This window comes from Varroa jacobsoni, unplaced genomic scaffold (genome assembly GCF_002532875.2).
Source record: "Varroa jacobsoni isolate VJ856 unplaced genomic scaffold, vjacob_1.0 scaffold_700, whole genome shotgun sequence".
In the NCBI taxonomy this organism is placed as follows: Eukaryota; Metazoa; Arthropoda; class Arachnida; order Mesostigmata; family Varroidae; genus Varroa; species Varroa jacobsoni.
The window spans coordinates 155,899-173,314 of record NW_019213602.1 but is presented as its reverse complement, the minus strand read 5'-3'; the positions used below and the strand labels follow the sequence as shown (position 1 = coordinate 173,314).

At 42.1% G+C, this 17,416-nt stretch overlaps 1 protein-coding gene across 18 annotated transcripts in view; it reads right to left on the bottom strand.

The window, feature by feature from the left end:
- LOC111262779 (uncharacterized) overlaps positions 1-17,416 on the bottom strand; it is a 72,079-nt gene that overhangs the window by 50,131 nt on the left and 4,532 nt on the right. For 9 of the 18 annotated variants that reach the window (XM_022837306.2, XM_022837311.2, XM_086969318.1 and 6 more), the window contains exons 2-4: positions 14,807-15,374; positions 9,736-11,218; positions 4,414-4,530 (exon numbers count right to left, since the gene is read on the bottom strand). In XM_022837306.2, coding sequence (XP_022693041.1) covers positions 4,414-4,530; positions 9,736-10,101 — 483 coding nt within the window. In that variant the 5' untranslated portion in view covers positions 10,102-11,218; positions 14,807-15,374. The other 9 variants (XM_086969321.1, XM_086969320.1, XM_022837313.2 and 6 more) reach the window with 6 other exon arrangements.

Genomic DNA, 17,416 nt, shown 5'->3' with positions numbered 1-17,416 from the left:
GTGAACTCTTAGAGTCCAGGTGTACCCTTCTCACATATGTACATATCAGGCGAATCCAGCGGATTTTGAAATTAAATAACTTCTGAATTGGGCTAGACTGATGATCCTTTGATACGTGTTAGAAGTACTTCCCCTTATTTTTTACACATTCGTCTCAGCGCTCTCGTGCTTCTGAACAGCTGTGTACCTAACATTGGCATTTCCATATGCAATTTTTTCTATCTACAGCCCCTCAGAATGAATCGATAGTGGAATATGCTTGCCCACCAGCTGCCTTCCCTAAAGCATGGTAAACGCCGTAATTACACTGACTTAGATCGGATGAATAATTGCTTTGAAGCCAACGTTAGATACTCCTTTGCTCAATCTAGGAGGTAAATGAGGCATAGCGATGAGATCTGTCGTTATAATTAACTAACCAAACTGCGTCCCTTCGATTGTCGTGCCAACGGTCCATGAGTCTCTTAAGGAGCTCGAGATAGCGTACTGCGTTCATTGCTTCATTTTGTGCGAGTATCCCATAGTAGAAGACGCCCCTGACGTCCATTGTAAGTACTATCATTACTTAATGTCCGAACCTTCTTAGCGTTACTGCCGAACTCGATTTCTCTCCGGGGCGACACCATTCGCTTGCCTGTTCTGTCTTCGGCCGAGAGTAGAGATTGAACCATGCTCACCTATGGTCGAACCCTTAGACTCCAACCCTGTTTCCGTGAAAACCGTCCTCTATTGCAAGAATGCGTTTTTGTCCTTCGACTCTCGACATCTAGTCATCTTCTTGCTTGGCCTCAACACTACAATCTTTGCTCTTAAAATATTTACACCATTGAAAAAAAAAGCTCAACCATTGAGCGCTGATCTTTGAGACTGAAAAAAATTTATCCTTCTGGTACCTTTTAGTAAGGTCAGCCGATTCCTATTCACAATTTCTATCGCAAGTATTTATTAGCCAAATTTCGTCTACGAACGATTCATAGCTGAGAAGTTATTTAATTTCACCGTCAGCTGAATCCGCTTGTGGTAGCATAATATAATATACAGGGTAAAGCATTCAAAGTCGGACACATATCGACGGAGTATGTGTTCCAAAAGTCAGTTTCTTCTAACATAAGACAGCAGACTCATTATGACAAAAAGTAGTGTCTTGTTTGCAGAATTTGAGCGAAAACTAGTTATCTAGTGTGTTTACACGGAACGAACACATAGCGAGATTATAAATTTACTATTTTTACTTGTTTATGTTATTGCCAATTTTCATGCAGCTTTTCGAAAATTTCGAACGAGATTTTCGGGAAGTAAACTGAAGTATCCTCAATAATCTATCCCGTGCTTTAAAGGTGTCTTGCCGAAATGGTACAGTTGAAAGCATCAAACGAAATTGTCCTGTATCATAATAGAAATCATAAGAGCTGTACGAACGACAACAAGACGGCAGCCGTAATTTGAAAGTGGCAACAATTCTTATTGGTCTTGGTTTTATGTCTTATCCCGTCTATTACGCCAACTCGAATCTAGTAAACACACCAATTTACATGGGGTCCCTGTTACTCCTACCATGGTATCTCTCTTTTTTTTTTTTGTTTTTATTTCTTCTATGCTACTGATTTGGTACAGAAATTAGGTACGTGACGTACTGACTCATTCAGGCAAGCCAACTTCTCATGCTTTCATCACGGCCATCGGTTACAGCAGCAGCAGACGTACGTAGTTCAGCTCTCTGCGATACAATTGAGCGAGAGTAAGTTTAGGTAAAGTTACGAGATGATGCATGTCTTTTCTGTATTCCTCGACTACCTACACTCAGCTTTAGCAAGCAAAGCCGTGTTTCGTTGAGGGAATTTTATTTTTTTTTACGCTCAACTTCTCAGCGCCACCTCCCGTCCTTCTAGCTTTAAGCTTCCCGAACTTTACGGAACAATCCGGATCGACCCAGACTCTCTGAGCTGTTCGCCTCTAGCGATATATTCTCTCGTGGCAACGACAGAGTAGCAGCAACGATGAGTGTCGTAGCCATCAAGTTTATAGGTGAACGCCCACTCAAAATCCTACCTAGAGGCAACATGTAAGATGGCCCAGGGGGCCAAAATAAGACAAGCCTGATGACATAGCAATTTAATGACATACCTCTATGTATGTACGGTATCCCTCAAGGGTGCTTGCCAGAAGCGGGCCTAGTGGGTTTCTTGTAAAGGCATGAACCAGTTAATGCTGTCCAATCAAAAAACCAGTGATATTTTCGTATTCGCCGTTTGGCGACCGCACTGTGTGAATCAGGCATTGTCAACTTCAGCACTTGTTCAATTTTTGCTTTTCAACGAGCCAGACACGGGCGCAGATTACTTTTCTTTCCCCTTACGTGTATGTGTTAGTGATTACAAATTTTTGTATTCTCTCTAATGTGCTTTACAGCTAGGTGTATAGTAATAATAGAAGAAGCGATCTCAGGAAGTCCAACAAAACTACATAGTACACTGTATTAAAATCACGATTTTTTCTATAGAAAAAAAAGAAATGTACCCTTAAAATTGGTCTTAGAGTTCGTGCACCGCCAACCCTCATGAACTTGTAGGAAGCTTCCTTCAGTTAAGACCAAGACACACGCTGCGTGAATGTTTCAGTGGAAACAAAAAGAGCAACAGAACAAACAAGTAGCCTTCGAGTGGCGCAGATAGATACAGTCGTCGAAGAGAGGGCTTGTTTTCGATATAGATGTTCATGTCTATAATTGACCATTTGTTGAACCTTTCTTTTCAGAGGTTTCAGCTACGAGTTTCAGCTATTAACTCAAGAAATCGACTTGTAACAAAGAATCGAACAAAGTTAAAGTTAAAATGCCATTCTTTAGCAAAACTTATCAATTGTATAGTCGGATAAGACAGGTGGTCGCGTTAAAACTTTAAAACTATGATGAAGTCTCCGGTTCTGATCCCGCAGGACACATACATATCGGCGCGGTTTTCTACTTGGGCTTTTGTTAATATAATTAGCTTATTAATGATATTGTTATTATTATAATTCGCATAAGCTGTTTTACCAGTATATGCGATACGAGCACCGTATGCGTCGACCGTGCGCTTTTTTTTTCAATTAAAGGTAATCACAAATTCTATCGATACTAATCTAAAGTGGATCCTATTATGATATGACTTTACAGGCGTAACAAAAGCTAAGCAGCGACCGGTGGAACAGATTCAATACAAAGCACTGACAAAAAAGTCACTTGGACCCAGGAAGAACTAATTGTGCTATATATTCTCAGGCTTTCGTTTCCATCTTTCAATATGTCTTTTTGTGTTCTTATTACTTATTCGTAATAGATAATAGATGATCTTGTTACATCGTCACTCAAACAACAAATGCCAAAGAATACTATTTATACATAGATACACTATATTGTTTACGGTTTCTCGATGGCCATGTAAGGGGTTCCGTATCTTCAATATTGAATCGCCAAAAACTAGTAGCTTGTTTCTTATTGCACCACCTCATGTTAATTAGCACCCCTGGTGACCGTGCGATCGCGGCAAGTGGTTTTCCTCCCCGTTATCGGTTTCTACTCGATATCGTATCTCCTGATCACACAGCGGACCTCTTATAGAAAACTACTATAAAACACAGGATAGATATTTCACAAAGGAAAAAATGTAGACGAGCCTTGTTCCAATGTTGTCGTAGCAAGCGGTTAGCGCCAAACCACTGGCGGCAAAATTTAACGGGCGGTTACATTTCGAATACTTCCGCGCTTTACGAGACATCATGTGCGGCGCTGATCACAGTGGACTGAGACGATATAGAAGGCGCTTTAGATATGTGATAATACGCAATGCTGGTACTGATATTGGCGGAGGCGACGTTTACGTCTCGAGCCACCTTTTCATCACAGTTGAGCCTACCGCAACAATACTATAATATAATATAATTACTATAAGAATAATAATAGTGGCAATTGTTTGATCGCGGTCACAGCGTATCATGCCCACATGTTGAACGCAGGACTCGTGTAAAATGTCGTGCCGTTATTATCATAATTATGAAAAGTAGGTTTTTGGCGTTTTTCAGCAGTTCTGTCATGCTGTCTTCGGTGGCAGAAAAATAGCCACTGAAAACGAGGCACTATTTAAGCTTCTTAGAGAACAAAAGAATCATGCATGGTATTATGCATATGTGTTTCAGGACATTTGTTCAGAACTATTATGATATCTGGAAAGTTCGGGGGAGCTCTCAGTCTACCTTGTTAAACTTTGGCGAGTTACTACACAAGTCCCTTTCTTGAGCTGTACTAATAAATTCCACTACACGCATATTATCATAATATGATGACAGTGTAATACATAAATCCTTCTAAATTAGGGTTCCATCATTTTCCTGCTATTCCGTATTGCTTCTATTATATGGTTCAATTCAGAACTATACCTGGTAGAGCTTGACAATATGCGGATGGCGGAGTTGTTTCATAACTTGGATCTCGCGAAATATCTTCTGCAGATTCTCTTCGTCTAACTGGTGCTTATCGATGATTTTGATCGCCACCTGCGGGGAGAAAGAAGCGTTCAGAAAGACAAAGACGCGGTTAAACATTGTGAGTACTGTAAATGCTCGTATAGAACTGGCGCGTTCAGACAACTGACAAGAAACCGCTTAGTCTTGCGGCGCTCCGCAAGAAGAAAACAGGCTTCATCTATAAGCATTTGTTGAAACATTTCAAGTTAGAACTACACGGCCGCATTATTTTTAACGTATACAAAAACGAATGGATTCGTGGCCTTCACTGGACTTCGACGTTTAGAGGAGATTTCCACCGATTGAACATCTGTAATAGCTTCATTGTGTGGAGAATTATTTTAGCATCGCGCGACATCTCATAATGCACCTAACATTAAAAGTTAGTGTAAATTGACGTAAAAATACAGAGCAAATATGAATATTGCGTATAATTTACAAACGTATATACTATATTATATGCTGCTACACGCTAAAGTATAACAAATGTAAAGTATCTGGTGTGAGATCTTTTAAACTGAATAAATATCTAAATTAAAAAAAAAAAGACTACAACCTCGATTCTCAAAACAAGCAAATTGTCCAGTGTTTTTTGTTACGCTGCTGATTCTGTAGATTCAGAAACAGTTACCATGAAAAAACCGTTTTTCCGAACAACTGTATTGTGTTTGCATCATTGCATTTCGCTTCGTTACGCCGAAGTAAACGTTTATTCTTCTTTAGTAAATTTAATAGCGTTCCTGTGTAAGTCTGCCTATTTCAACACGTCGCCACTAAACTAATATAAAGAGCATTCAGGTCCCGTAGCGAATGCCGCTGGCATAACGCAGATAAAACTGCGTTCGTCGTCGGCGCCATTAGTGTCACCAGCGTTTGTCGGGATAATAAGGCGGTAGACGCTTAGGCAGAAAATCAGATAAAAAATGAACCTAATATATACACTGGCCTACCAAAAATGCATACATCAAACAGTTCTGCAAAAAGAAAAAAGACGGAGTTCTGTCATCGTACCCTAGCGCACTCCGTAATGAGACTCGAATCGGCAGTCAACTCATAACCACCCTCTGCACAAATACCCAAAAATTGCTCAGCCCCGACTCCGATGTCGCGATTTAAACCTCCTCGCACAATCGATTTTTCCCTTGATCTTCTTCACATGCTTACGTTCCTAACGGGTCGCTCGCGCAATCGGCTTGTTCGTTCGTAACGTTCCCTAATTATGGTTAGCGATGCACAGTAGATTCAATAGAAAAGTGGAGCTGCGTGGGCACTGACCGTTCGGCTTATAGATTACATAAGTGCAGGCTGCAGGCTGCAGGCCACTGCCGTAACCGGTTAGGTGGCCGCGGTCAGGGCCTTCGACGGTTGGATTAAATCATAATTCAAAAACGTGCGTGATCGTTTCTATTTTCGGTGGAAGCAAAGGATTAGATACATCCTACGTTGGCGGTACGGATGACATTACGATGATCGATGCGCTTATGAGATGATAGTGACACAGTAGGCCAGATGAGGAGATGAAACGTTCACTATACATATATATTATGGAATATTATAGATGTGCTACGGAAGCTGGTTTATGAATCAAATTCGTATGTGATGGATAAAAGGAGAACGGATCAGAGTAAAAGGAATCGATCTCTTTGATAGCACTGAAATGCGTCCAGCTAGCGGGCCAGATGTGTGAAACATGCTGATGGTATATCAGGCCATCGATCGAAGAAATAGAAAAAACACGAGATGCAACAACGTGTATACGTCATCGTAATAAAATAATCTGATATGGTTGGCTAGAAAAAAACAATTTGTTAATATGAGAAGCTATGATAATGATAGCAGGTGAGTATGGCCGAGAGTAGCGATGAATCGTACCAAAATACTGTTATACTAGAGAAGCTGCTGTTTAATGTAGTGAATAAAGTAAATTAATATGGTCAATGCTTGCTTCCATCCTGTAGAATGACGGAAAAAATTTGTCTGACAAAATATGACTGAGAAGTTCACTTTTTTTCCACTCGATCAGCGTCGTCAAGACAAAATCTCTATGACGTCACGAACTGCTACCTAAACATGGGACAGAACAGGTAACTACCGTACAAGGATGAGTGTCTTAGGTGACGAAATTCATTATTGTATTACCGTTAAATAGAGTAAGAGATATTGTTCCTTAAGCTGAGATTATTTGATGTGCATCTTTTGCCTAGGCAGTGCCTTTGGCGATATATGTGATGCGCCTTCAGTGTCAATACATTGGCGACTGATACCCGGCTTGAGGCTCTAAGCATCTATTTATTTAGGTTGAGTCTCCTAATAATGTCATGCTAGTTGACCTAAAAGGTTTCAGACTAAAAAATCGACAACCCGTTTCATAATATTATGACTGACATATTGGTTGGAAGCAATTTGACATTTTTATCTTTCGTTTAACTTGCCATTTTTTCAGCCTTTGAGACGTAGGTCAGATTCGCTCTAGAATTCTAATAACCGTCACCATTTAGAAAAAAACTTAGCACACGTCGGGTATACGCCGATCCTGTACAGCGTCTGCATGGAACCAGCGATTGCTTGCTCCATTCTTACGTAAGATGGCATTATTCAGTTGCAAACGTTGAGATTCTGGCGGGTCTTTGTTGCCTGTGTCGTATTAGGCAAGAAAACTAAAGAAAGACGAAGTTCAACAGATGTTCTTAGCTTTAATAGCGGTAGGAATACTGTAATACCGTGTCGTTATTGTATCGTAATCTCGCGCATCGTAACATAGCGATCATGGCCTATAAAATGTCTAGGATACTTATACACTGTGATTGCTGACATATTCATGAAAATACACGCGCCTAGTTTCTATTTTTCGTATCATTGGCTCACGTTACTGGATCGCCGGTCGCATCGCCTATAGCGTGGCTAAATGTTTTGTGCAAGGCAGAGATTCTATGCTCTGTTCCGCGTTTCCGAAAAACACAGATAGAGATGCATGCAAGGCTATGTTAGAAGACACTGTCCAGCTCAATCATTGGATCACTTCGACGTTATAAAGACGACGCACTAAATCGTATCGTAGCAGACATCTTTCAGCTTGCTTACTCCGCCGGCGTGGTGTCATGGTGACGATAGGCCTACACGGATAGATCGCGCTGCATGATGCGTCAGTTTGATACAAAGCATAAGACATAGAATCGGATCAAAATATATATGACATCGGTATCAATGTAGGGAATCTAGAAAAGGATACGTGTCATCCATCCTCGCTGCATTTAGCTGCCGGTGACTACTAAGGCCACCGTAACTATTTTAGCGGTATTTACAACATAAAACGGACAAGCATTAGGCGAGACATGTCCGTGCTAGTAGGACATGACAACGTGGGCCTGAGTCGTGAATTTTTCCTGCAGCAAACGTTCTCTTTTTCTGTGCCTGTTATTTATTGTCTAATGAGTAAATACATATATATGTCACCAACTGCGCGTACAATATGATTATTCCGAAGACCATTGTGCCCCGTCAGATCACTTAGCTCTCTATCTGTCTGGAACGTCCCTGTGACCATGCCAGCCCGCGGCTGCCTGGTGCCTGGCCTCTATTTTCCTGTTCATACGTTCCTTCTTGAATGCCCGAACAGATAGTTCAAAAGGACTACTTCTTCTAGTTAAATCCGCAGCAGCGCATGATCTTGAACTGGGCAATATGGGCCGTGCATAAGTCGTAAGTTTTTACGACCATTGTGGAAAAAAGCTGCTGCTATATTAATATGCTACCGCACTATCTGACGACGTTAACAACATCAACCACGCTAGCAGGAACCCTATTACGACGGTCGCTGTCTGCCGTCTGTCATACTGCACGATCATAGGCAACGAAATGTACTATACTCGAGTTCTTAAGCGAGAAACGGATCTCTCTTTGATCATCTAAAATCTACGCGGACTAAATACTTTTACTGTGACCACTACTTTCAGTAATGGGCAATGTTTCCGGCGCTAGTTGATTTTGAAAGCACAACCTGTAACCCAGCTGCCGATTTAGCATTTCTAGCTGTTTATTGACTCATTAGCCTAATTGGGTCATATGTACTTTTTATGGCTAGCTTGTCCGATTGTCGGTACTTTCATTGTGTAGATAAACATCGACAAAAAAAAACTAAGACGCTACCGGCAAAAGTCATAATAGGATGCAACAACAGCCCGCAGCTGGCGTCGTAAACAGATAGTAACGCCAGAATTGTTGTTAATATTATAGGCGATCCATTAGCAATCTACAATATTATACATGAGCTATAAACAAAGCAACGCCTATTTCAAGAACAATGATTTTTGTTTACGTAGTGATTATTACCTGTTAAAGAGAGATTTAATAGAAAAAGGTTTGATTAGATGCAAAAAAAAAAAAAAAAATGTTTACATTCTCAGAGTTACGCAACTCGGGCTAGAAATGCAGGAGAAAGGGAGTTACTAATTAACTTGTCATACCATTTTCTTGGAAGGAAAAAAATTAGTTAACATTGAGTAGACATTGCTCCAACGCATTTTTAGCATCTATTCAATAAAACAGTTGTTTCTATTGTGGTGGCTGACATTTACTCAGTTTTGGCATTACGGCAAGAAGCCATAAACTTGGCATGAATTATATCGAAACGTACTGCGAAGCAACCTGACCGATTATATGCGCGTATTTTTTTAAGTTTGGGTGCCAACAGCACCCAACCACGCATCATATAAAGGAAAATTTATATTATTCATTTTTCCTCCATTCATAGCTTACGGGACAAAGTTCATTTAAAAGTGCCACAGTATTACCAAATTAGCTTTTAAATGTCATTTGCTAATTATACAGAGCTACTAGGTCATGGTCGCATGGTTAGATTTGAAAAAAAATACATAGAGATATTATTTGTAAGAGTTCCAAACCGTGCACATTATAAACCTAAACCTATAATTGCAAATTTCATTAGAAATATCTGCACCGTCTTGCCTGCCAAAGAGAGCCCTTCGGATTCTTCTTGAAATCGCTTTTCCCGGATGTCTACTGTCCTCATTTAGAAAGTTCAACAGTAGTCGTAAAAACTCCGTATATAATAATTATGCCATCTTGCAAACGGTTACATTCTATATTACTTGATAAAACATTCGAAATAGGCATACAAAATTATTACGCAAAACATCCAAAGAGAAACAACTTTCAAGCACATTATTAACGCTTGTTAATGATTAAAGTTTTAATTCATCAATTCTTGGTACGTACCTTGCTCTGCGTGACGATATGTGTGCCAAGGCGGACAACCGCAAAGTTTCCTTTTCCAATAGTCTTGCCGATTTCATAGTACCCAACGCGCACTAGAGATTTCGAATGATGGGGCACTGACCCAGAGGTGACATGGTCCGTAACCGAGGCAGGTGGAGCCCAACGTTGTGACGGAAGCTGGGCCGGAAGTGAACGCTGACTTGTGGATTCCGTCGGGGGTGGCTGCGGTGGCTCTGATGAGGCCACCGGCTGTTGTCGTTGCTGCTGCTGTTGTTGTTGTTGCTGCTGCGAGCTCTGTATGGCAACAATAGCAACTGTCCGTTGTTGGTGTTGCTGTTGTTGCCGTTGCGGTTGTGGGGAGGCCATGGTGGAAGCTGGCCCAAGAGCTCAATGCGCCCCGAGCTTCAGGGCTCCACGAAAGGAGCACTGCTGCCACCACCCCCAACTCAGTGACCGCAACAAGAACCGTAGTCGACAATGGTTTTTCGCTGGTATCAGTAGCGGCTAGAGACAATTCTTGGGAGGAGGGCGTCTTCTTGAGCACAAAACGAAGACGACCTCGACTCCTTTGGACGTCTCCGGCTGCGATTCCTGTTGGGGACGTCGTTCTGGGAGGATTCTGCGGACGCTCTCCGTTGAAATACTTCTTTCTTCTTCGTCGACGAAATCAATGGCAGTCACGAATATCGAGCTACGCTTTCACGCCAGGTTAGACGGAAGCGTACAAGCAACAACAACAACAACAGCTGTCCCAATTCAACTGATGCCCAGCACGAAACAACTTATATATGCGCTCTTACGCCCCTTAAAATCGAACACTTCCAACACTTTGCACTCACTTCAAAGACTGGGAGGTATGGATAAAGAGATCTCACAATGTCGAACAAAACACAACAAAAAGGACAATATTGTAATATCACAACGAGCGCCTGCAGAAAAAAAAGGCTTAGAAAAAGCAGAACTTCAGCAAAAATGATTTGTTTGAGCACGGCGAAGATAATTAATGTTACTCAGCGATATACCGTCGATTTTTGTAATTACGTGATGACGGCAAAACAACAACAGGATTGATCATGCAGAGCGCTCACTCGCTGCCAGAAATGTTGAGAAATTTATTCAACAATTTTGTTATTATTGTTGTTTTTATTTGACAGTTCTTCGTTTTGTAGATTTTGTTTAGGTAAATGGTTGTTAGTAGTACAGTTTCCAGGCAGCTACGCTTGCATCCATTGCGATTATAGTTGCAGAAGACGTCGATACTCGCTTGAAGCTATTCTGTTGACTGGCTGTTAAATGCGGCTAGAAATTCACATAGGTAGGCCGCTCTTTTGTATCGTGCTACCCCTTAACTGAATTGCGGATAACGAAATTTTGCAGTGATGAACCCAACTGATCTTGAGCCTGTAATTCACACGCCCCCCTCCGGGAGATTGGTGTAGGTAGGTCATAGATGTGCGATACGAACGACAACTCGATCTTGTTTCTAGATGCATCCGGATGTTGAGACGAATCGTCACAAAAATTCAGGAAGAATGGAGTAATCATGACATGAGGATGGGATGCAAAGGAAAAGAAAATTATACGTGTTAGAAATGCGTAAATTGAGCAGTCTAAAATCGTTAATTAGATATTGATGTCCTATTGAATGGGTGGTCCCTTTCTTTAGATCATAGCAAATTTGCACCGGCCCAAAGTGACCGACCAAAGTTAGAAAAAAAAAACACTCTTGTAAACGTATCTCAAGCTATGTCACGTCACGTTCCACTACATAAGCAGAAGTTATTTTTGTAAATTCAAGATTTTCCGACTTCGGGGTTTCAAGGTACTAAGAAAAATATATTAAAAAGCACTCGCTATATCTTCTTTGTTTAGCGAGAATCTTGTTCTTTTATGTTCCACATTAGCAAAGAGTAGAAAACGAGAGACCACCCGTACTTACTACTAAATTGTAAAACGCAGCGTGTAAACTGTATATGAAGTGAAGGTGAAGAAGAAAGTTGTTCTCTCTCTTTGTGTTTTTGCCGTTATTTTTCTTGTAATTATCGACGTTATAATAACTCTGTCCTCTCGCTTGGGCTATGCCAAGTTGTTAAACACGTAAGCTGACTACAAGGGAAAGATGTGCGGTCATTTATATTTTCATTTATACTTTTGTCATATTCGAGCGTTTGCAGTACATGTAGGAGATACTGAAATTGTTCACGAGACGAGCAGGTTTTCCAGAGGAAAGGCTTTTTCTCACAGTGCCTTTTTTCGTTCTTTCTACCTAGGCGTGTATTGTATCTGTTTTTATGCACAAAGTACCTACAAAGGCTTGAGCAACATAAAGATTAAGTGTTAACCAGCAGGGTTGGCTAGATTTCAGGTCAATGTTGCGACCATGGCTAGGTACAATTTCAGCGTTGGCACATGATTATCATGGTTACCATGCCGTTTTATAGGCCTGTCGAAAAAAAAAAAACCCTAAATAAGTCCAGCAGAACTTACCCCGGTCAGACCTTCTACTGGAGTAGGTCCTTGATGCTATACCGAAAAGCCAATTTTAAGGATTGTTTCGCACTTTAGAAACAACCAAAGCTTAAACAAAAGCTAAGGAAAGCTCCACTCCCTTTTGACACGGTGGATCGGCGAAACATGTACGAGCTAATACATATTCTTTACTGCCCTGCGAAATGATCAAAATTGCCTATGACAATTGTGAGCTGCTCGATTTAGACAGAAGTACCGAGATTCAACACTCGGAATACTACCAGCTCGAATTCAATACAACCTGTACCTTGAATTATTCACTCTGCCGGCTCGAATCGTGTCGTCTGTCCACATCTATCGTGACGACAATATGTCAATGTGGCGGAGAGTGTTCAGCCTCTCCTCAAACCGGCACTTAGACACTCGAGCGTCTTTTCCTAAAAATACTAACCAAATCAACTGGCAGTTATGTAACCTAATGTGACGTATTGTGAAGAATGAGAGACTGTAGTGTGAATCTATGGGAATTCAATCGATAAGGACGCGTTTGCTTTTTTTTCGCAGTATGACTGCCATGTTCCGGACACAGGCGGTAAGGTTACGTGCCAAATTATTACCAGCCAATCGGGGTTAGTAAACCTCAAAGGGTCGGTAAATTTCTGCCACACAGGCAGAATCACTTTTCCAATCTGCCCATGGCTATGCTGTGTTAACGACTGTCTAACGATCGAACATAGACCCCCAACTTTGCGACCAATCGACACATGGCTTTAGTTTTATCAGCATTATTATTTTCTAATTTGTATGTATGTTCCGAAATTACCATAGCTGTTATCGTTATCGCAGGTAACAAAAGAAGACATTGACCGTTTTTAAGCCAAAACACAAAGAAGCAAATGTTCTTCTATATGTCCAGATAACATTGTTGACTAACTAAATACGCGCCATTTAATGGAACATATGTTTTAGCTTTACTTTTTTTTATTTACACATTAACATGGTATATGATAATCTATTTTTCACCATTCCATTACGTTTCTGTAGACTTTTGCAGATAGAAAACGACTGAGTAAATAGTTTGGATTAATTAGTGCAAAATCGAAAACATCGAACTCCTTTCTGTGGCCAGCTATCTTCAAGTGATTTAAAATTGATTGGTGGCAGATATTTGGTTTCTCGGCTGCGGCGTTGATAACCGATGTTGAATTTTCGCGAGAATTTCATAATTTTTTCTCCGCAGTTGGTGAGCCTATTGCCAGAAGTATCTTTTAGGACGAAAGCGACAGAACCGTTACTAAGTCATTGGTTTCAATAGCATATCGTGACTATGAAGAGCACACAGCTCTTTTAATAGGCCTAGGTAGCACCTGTGACATCGTGAACTATACCAAATTTTTGTAGAAATTTCACTCATATCCAAGGTGTTCTATCTAACGTCTCAGTAAAGGCATTTCTATTTTCGTACACCTACTATTGTCGACACCAACGCCAATCCAGTACGACTCATGTTACCTGAACTATATGACTTCAAAGTCATCCAGGAAAAAAAACGGTCAATAATTCTTCGATAACCCAATATACCACTGCCTTCGTCGTGCTTACGATGCCCACTACATAGAGCAACTATACGACACACAGACACAGCCAGCACCGTTATAGTTTTGTGAGTATGAACGCTATGAAACCTCGATATTCACTATAGGCATTCTCATTTATCAGGTTAATTACAGACACGGTATGTCTTAAATGCTGCGTGCGTCACTTCCTTTCTTTCAAATACACATACACATGTGAAAGATATCACAGGCCAGTTATGACATCGTGCAACTTCTATATCAAATTTGCCCACCGGGAGTTCAATCAGCTTATTCATTAAAGACATGGGTGTCATAGAAGCGGACGACAATGACCATGGACTACAACGCAAGGCCCACTGGAGCCACAAAAATACGGGGCAAACATTGGATAGTCAGAAATTCGGTTATGCTCTTCTCTGCGAAGGTGGCCAGGCCATAGTACACACATAGACACGGACGCCACGCCAGCAAGATAGTGATGGCTGCCGCTGCCAAAACCGACAGATCGACCTAGGATTGGAAAGAACGAAGTCTAGGTTGCTGCTATGCTAATGAACCAGCTCTGCTAGTCGAAATAGTGTCTATTAAAGTTGGGTCTTGGAGCATTCTAATTTCGGTCGCTGTAGAAAAAGTGTCAAATTATACAGAGTCGTCGAACAACAGGGTCGCTTTGAACTGATAGGTTCGTCGAGAATTGGCCACGATCCATGAACGTGCGTATTTGTGCTTCTTTATTACGATTAAAAGTATCGGAGCATGGCCTAGGGCTGAATGTGTATACCTCTCCTATGTTTATAGTTGGGCGACTTTACGAAATTCATCATGGTTGGTTCAAGCGAGGAATCTTCTCGGTTCCTTACTTGTCAGAGAGATGTCATCTGTAAGACTACTGCTATAACTAAATGCGACGCTAGATCTGGCCAACGGGAAAAACCGTATTCTTGATGTTCTGGAAGGCAAATGATAAACGCTATGTGTGGCATACATCTATATGTACCTTAGAAATGGATTGTATTATAATTTACCTTATCATTCGATCCTGTTTACGCGTAGAGATCTCGTATGAAATGTGACGTCCGTCTCATATCGAAGATGCCGCAGCATAATCGAGCAAACACTGCCCGATCGTGTCATACACAAACGGACATTTCGCCCATCCCTAGAACAGCCTGCCCCTCAACCAACTACTCATCCTCAGTGGGAAAGCGAAATACATTGGCACAGTATATTGCTGGGAAGCTAGCAAGGGAAATAATAAGGCGATAATAATCCGGTTAATAGAAACACATTCAGCAGTGTCAATCGTAGCAGTAGCGGCGAAGACAACGGAATCATATCAAATTGTCTTAAGTTTCTTGATAAAGCAATAACGTGTTTTAAGGTTACAACGATTTCGTTAGTAGGCTGATCCCATCATCGGGCAGGCGGCGAAAAGCTCTGCTCAACCAGGTCGCCGGCATAATCGTTGGCTCACACTCGTTCACTCTGCGGCTGCCCCAACGGACGCTATTCGGTTCGGTGCAGTGCCCTCTATTCGATCCGTGTGCAGAGCACATCTATGTGTTCCAAGGCCACATTTAACATAGGCGATTTCTGAAAACACAAGTGCGCTTTACATGACATATCGGTTACATTGCTTCTTTTTATCACTGAATTAATGGCAGATGCTCATGGACCGTTCTATGAAGGGTTGGATGAACGTGTTCAATTGACTTACGACCACAAATGTAGACGGCCTAATAATAACTGTCCTATTATTACGCGACACGTCCGATAGCCATCGAATACTGCCGGCAGCAGAGGCATTTTCGTATATCGCAATCGTATAGTTGCACATATAGGGGGGCAAGGGACATTACCAGGCGTGTTTAAGGCAAAATCTTGGGAATCAGGTCAACTTTGCCTGAAGGTTTGTTGCCTGCCGTTGACACTGTCGTCAGGAGAGGAATTCTGCCAAATTGGTAGACAAAACAAATGTTTGACCGCATGAATCTGTCGTATACGCAACAATAGTAATACCATTAATACATTGTAACTGGTAGCGATTCACGTTTGTCGTGTACAGCTACTGAATTGTCGACCCGGTTCATATACAGATACGAGCGTCGAATGTGTGCGTGTATTATTTTAGATATCTACAGCATGGTCTAGGCAGACGGAAAGCCAGCTTGCCGATTGAGTTTGACACCCTTGGAGATTAGTGAATCAGTTACTACCGTCGGGAATAGAGTTTTCCCACAGTGACAGAGCCTGGAGCTCTCATTGGGTCAGTCCTAGCTGGCCCTTGGCAGTTTGCCGTACCTGAGTGGTAAAAGCCGGCACACTGGCTGAACCTAATTGACTTTGACAGCTTCCGTTCTCTGTTGTTCAGGGTTGAGCTTCGCGCGGAATAGTGACAAAGGTACGATTGCGGGTCCATGTCGATGTCGCTTAGAGCAAGACCGGGTTCGCGAGTGCCTTGCGCGCGTTTTCCACGCGGGCGACGTCATGGAGATAATATCGAGTGTAACGAGCTGCACAACAGCTGGTGCTTTAATTATCAAATATACGGGATCTATTACATGCATATTATTCTGCCTGAGAAGTTTCGACAGTGGGCCTTAATTCTCATTTCTACTACTGTTAATTATATGCTTATCTCTTGCGAGTTCATTTGTTGGCTTCGTCTGTCTGTTCAGTAACAGCGGCCAGTCGTGTCGTCGCAGTAATTCCACTGAACAACTGGAGATCGTCTCCGGGCGAGGTCAACCGGATACAGCAGACAGCACACAACGACAACCGCCATGCCGATAATAATGATGATGATGATCTCGTTAGTAGCGGTTCATATCATATTATCAGCGCGACCAGCCTTCGCCGCTCCGTCACGGCTGCGACATGTTGTGCCGCTATCCAGATGCGTCTGTCCACCGAGTTGATCATCACCATCAACAACAACAACAACAACTCATCTATCAGCAAAGCAACTCCAGCGGCGGCACTGTCGTTACATTCGTTCGCTACCTACTATAATATATATGAACGCTATTTGCAGATGTTTTGTTCTTTTGAGGGTGACGCCATTGCTGCTTGCTTACTCGAATGGTTGTTTAGTCGGCAATAGTAGTTAATAAGCCACAGGCGTCGATCGTCAATCGCCTGTTGTCGACGCTCAGCAGCAGCGATAGCAGTAAGCAAACAGGTTACCGCCACAAAACAAGGCTACGGACGGACAGACAGACGACTGCTACAAAGACTGAGAGAGGGGTGGAGATGGACAACAACGACAGGTAACAACCAACAAACAACGGATGAAAAAAGCCGACAGACAGAGGAGACCGGTAAAGGAAGCGACCGACTGGTTCGCTGCCTGCTATAGAGAAACAGTTTGGCGACCGTCTAGCAAGTGCTGGCAGTGCCGCTGCTGGTTGTGATACGGCGGTGTTGTGGTACGGCGCCGACGGCGCTGCCTCCGCCGCCGCCGCCGCCGCCGCCGCCGCCGCAGTGGCTACTGTCGTCAATAACGTCGTTACCGTTCGAAACTCGTGCAGGACTTACGCGAACTTTTTTTGGCCACAAAAAGTATATTCATCGCGTACATACAACGGCCTGTCGTATAGCTAATTATTGTAGGTAGGAAAATGTAGCAGTTTCGT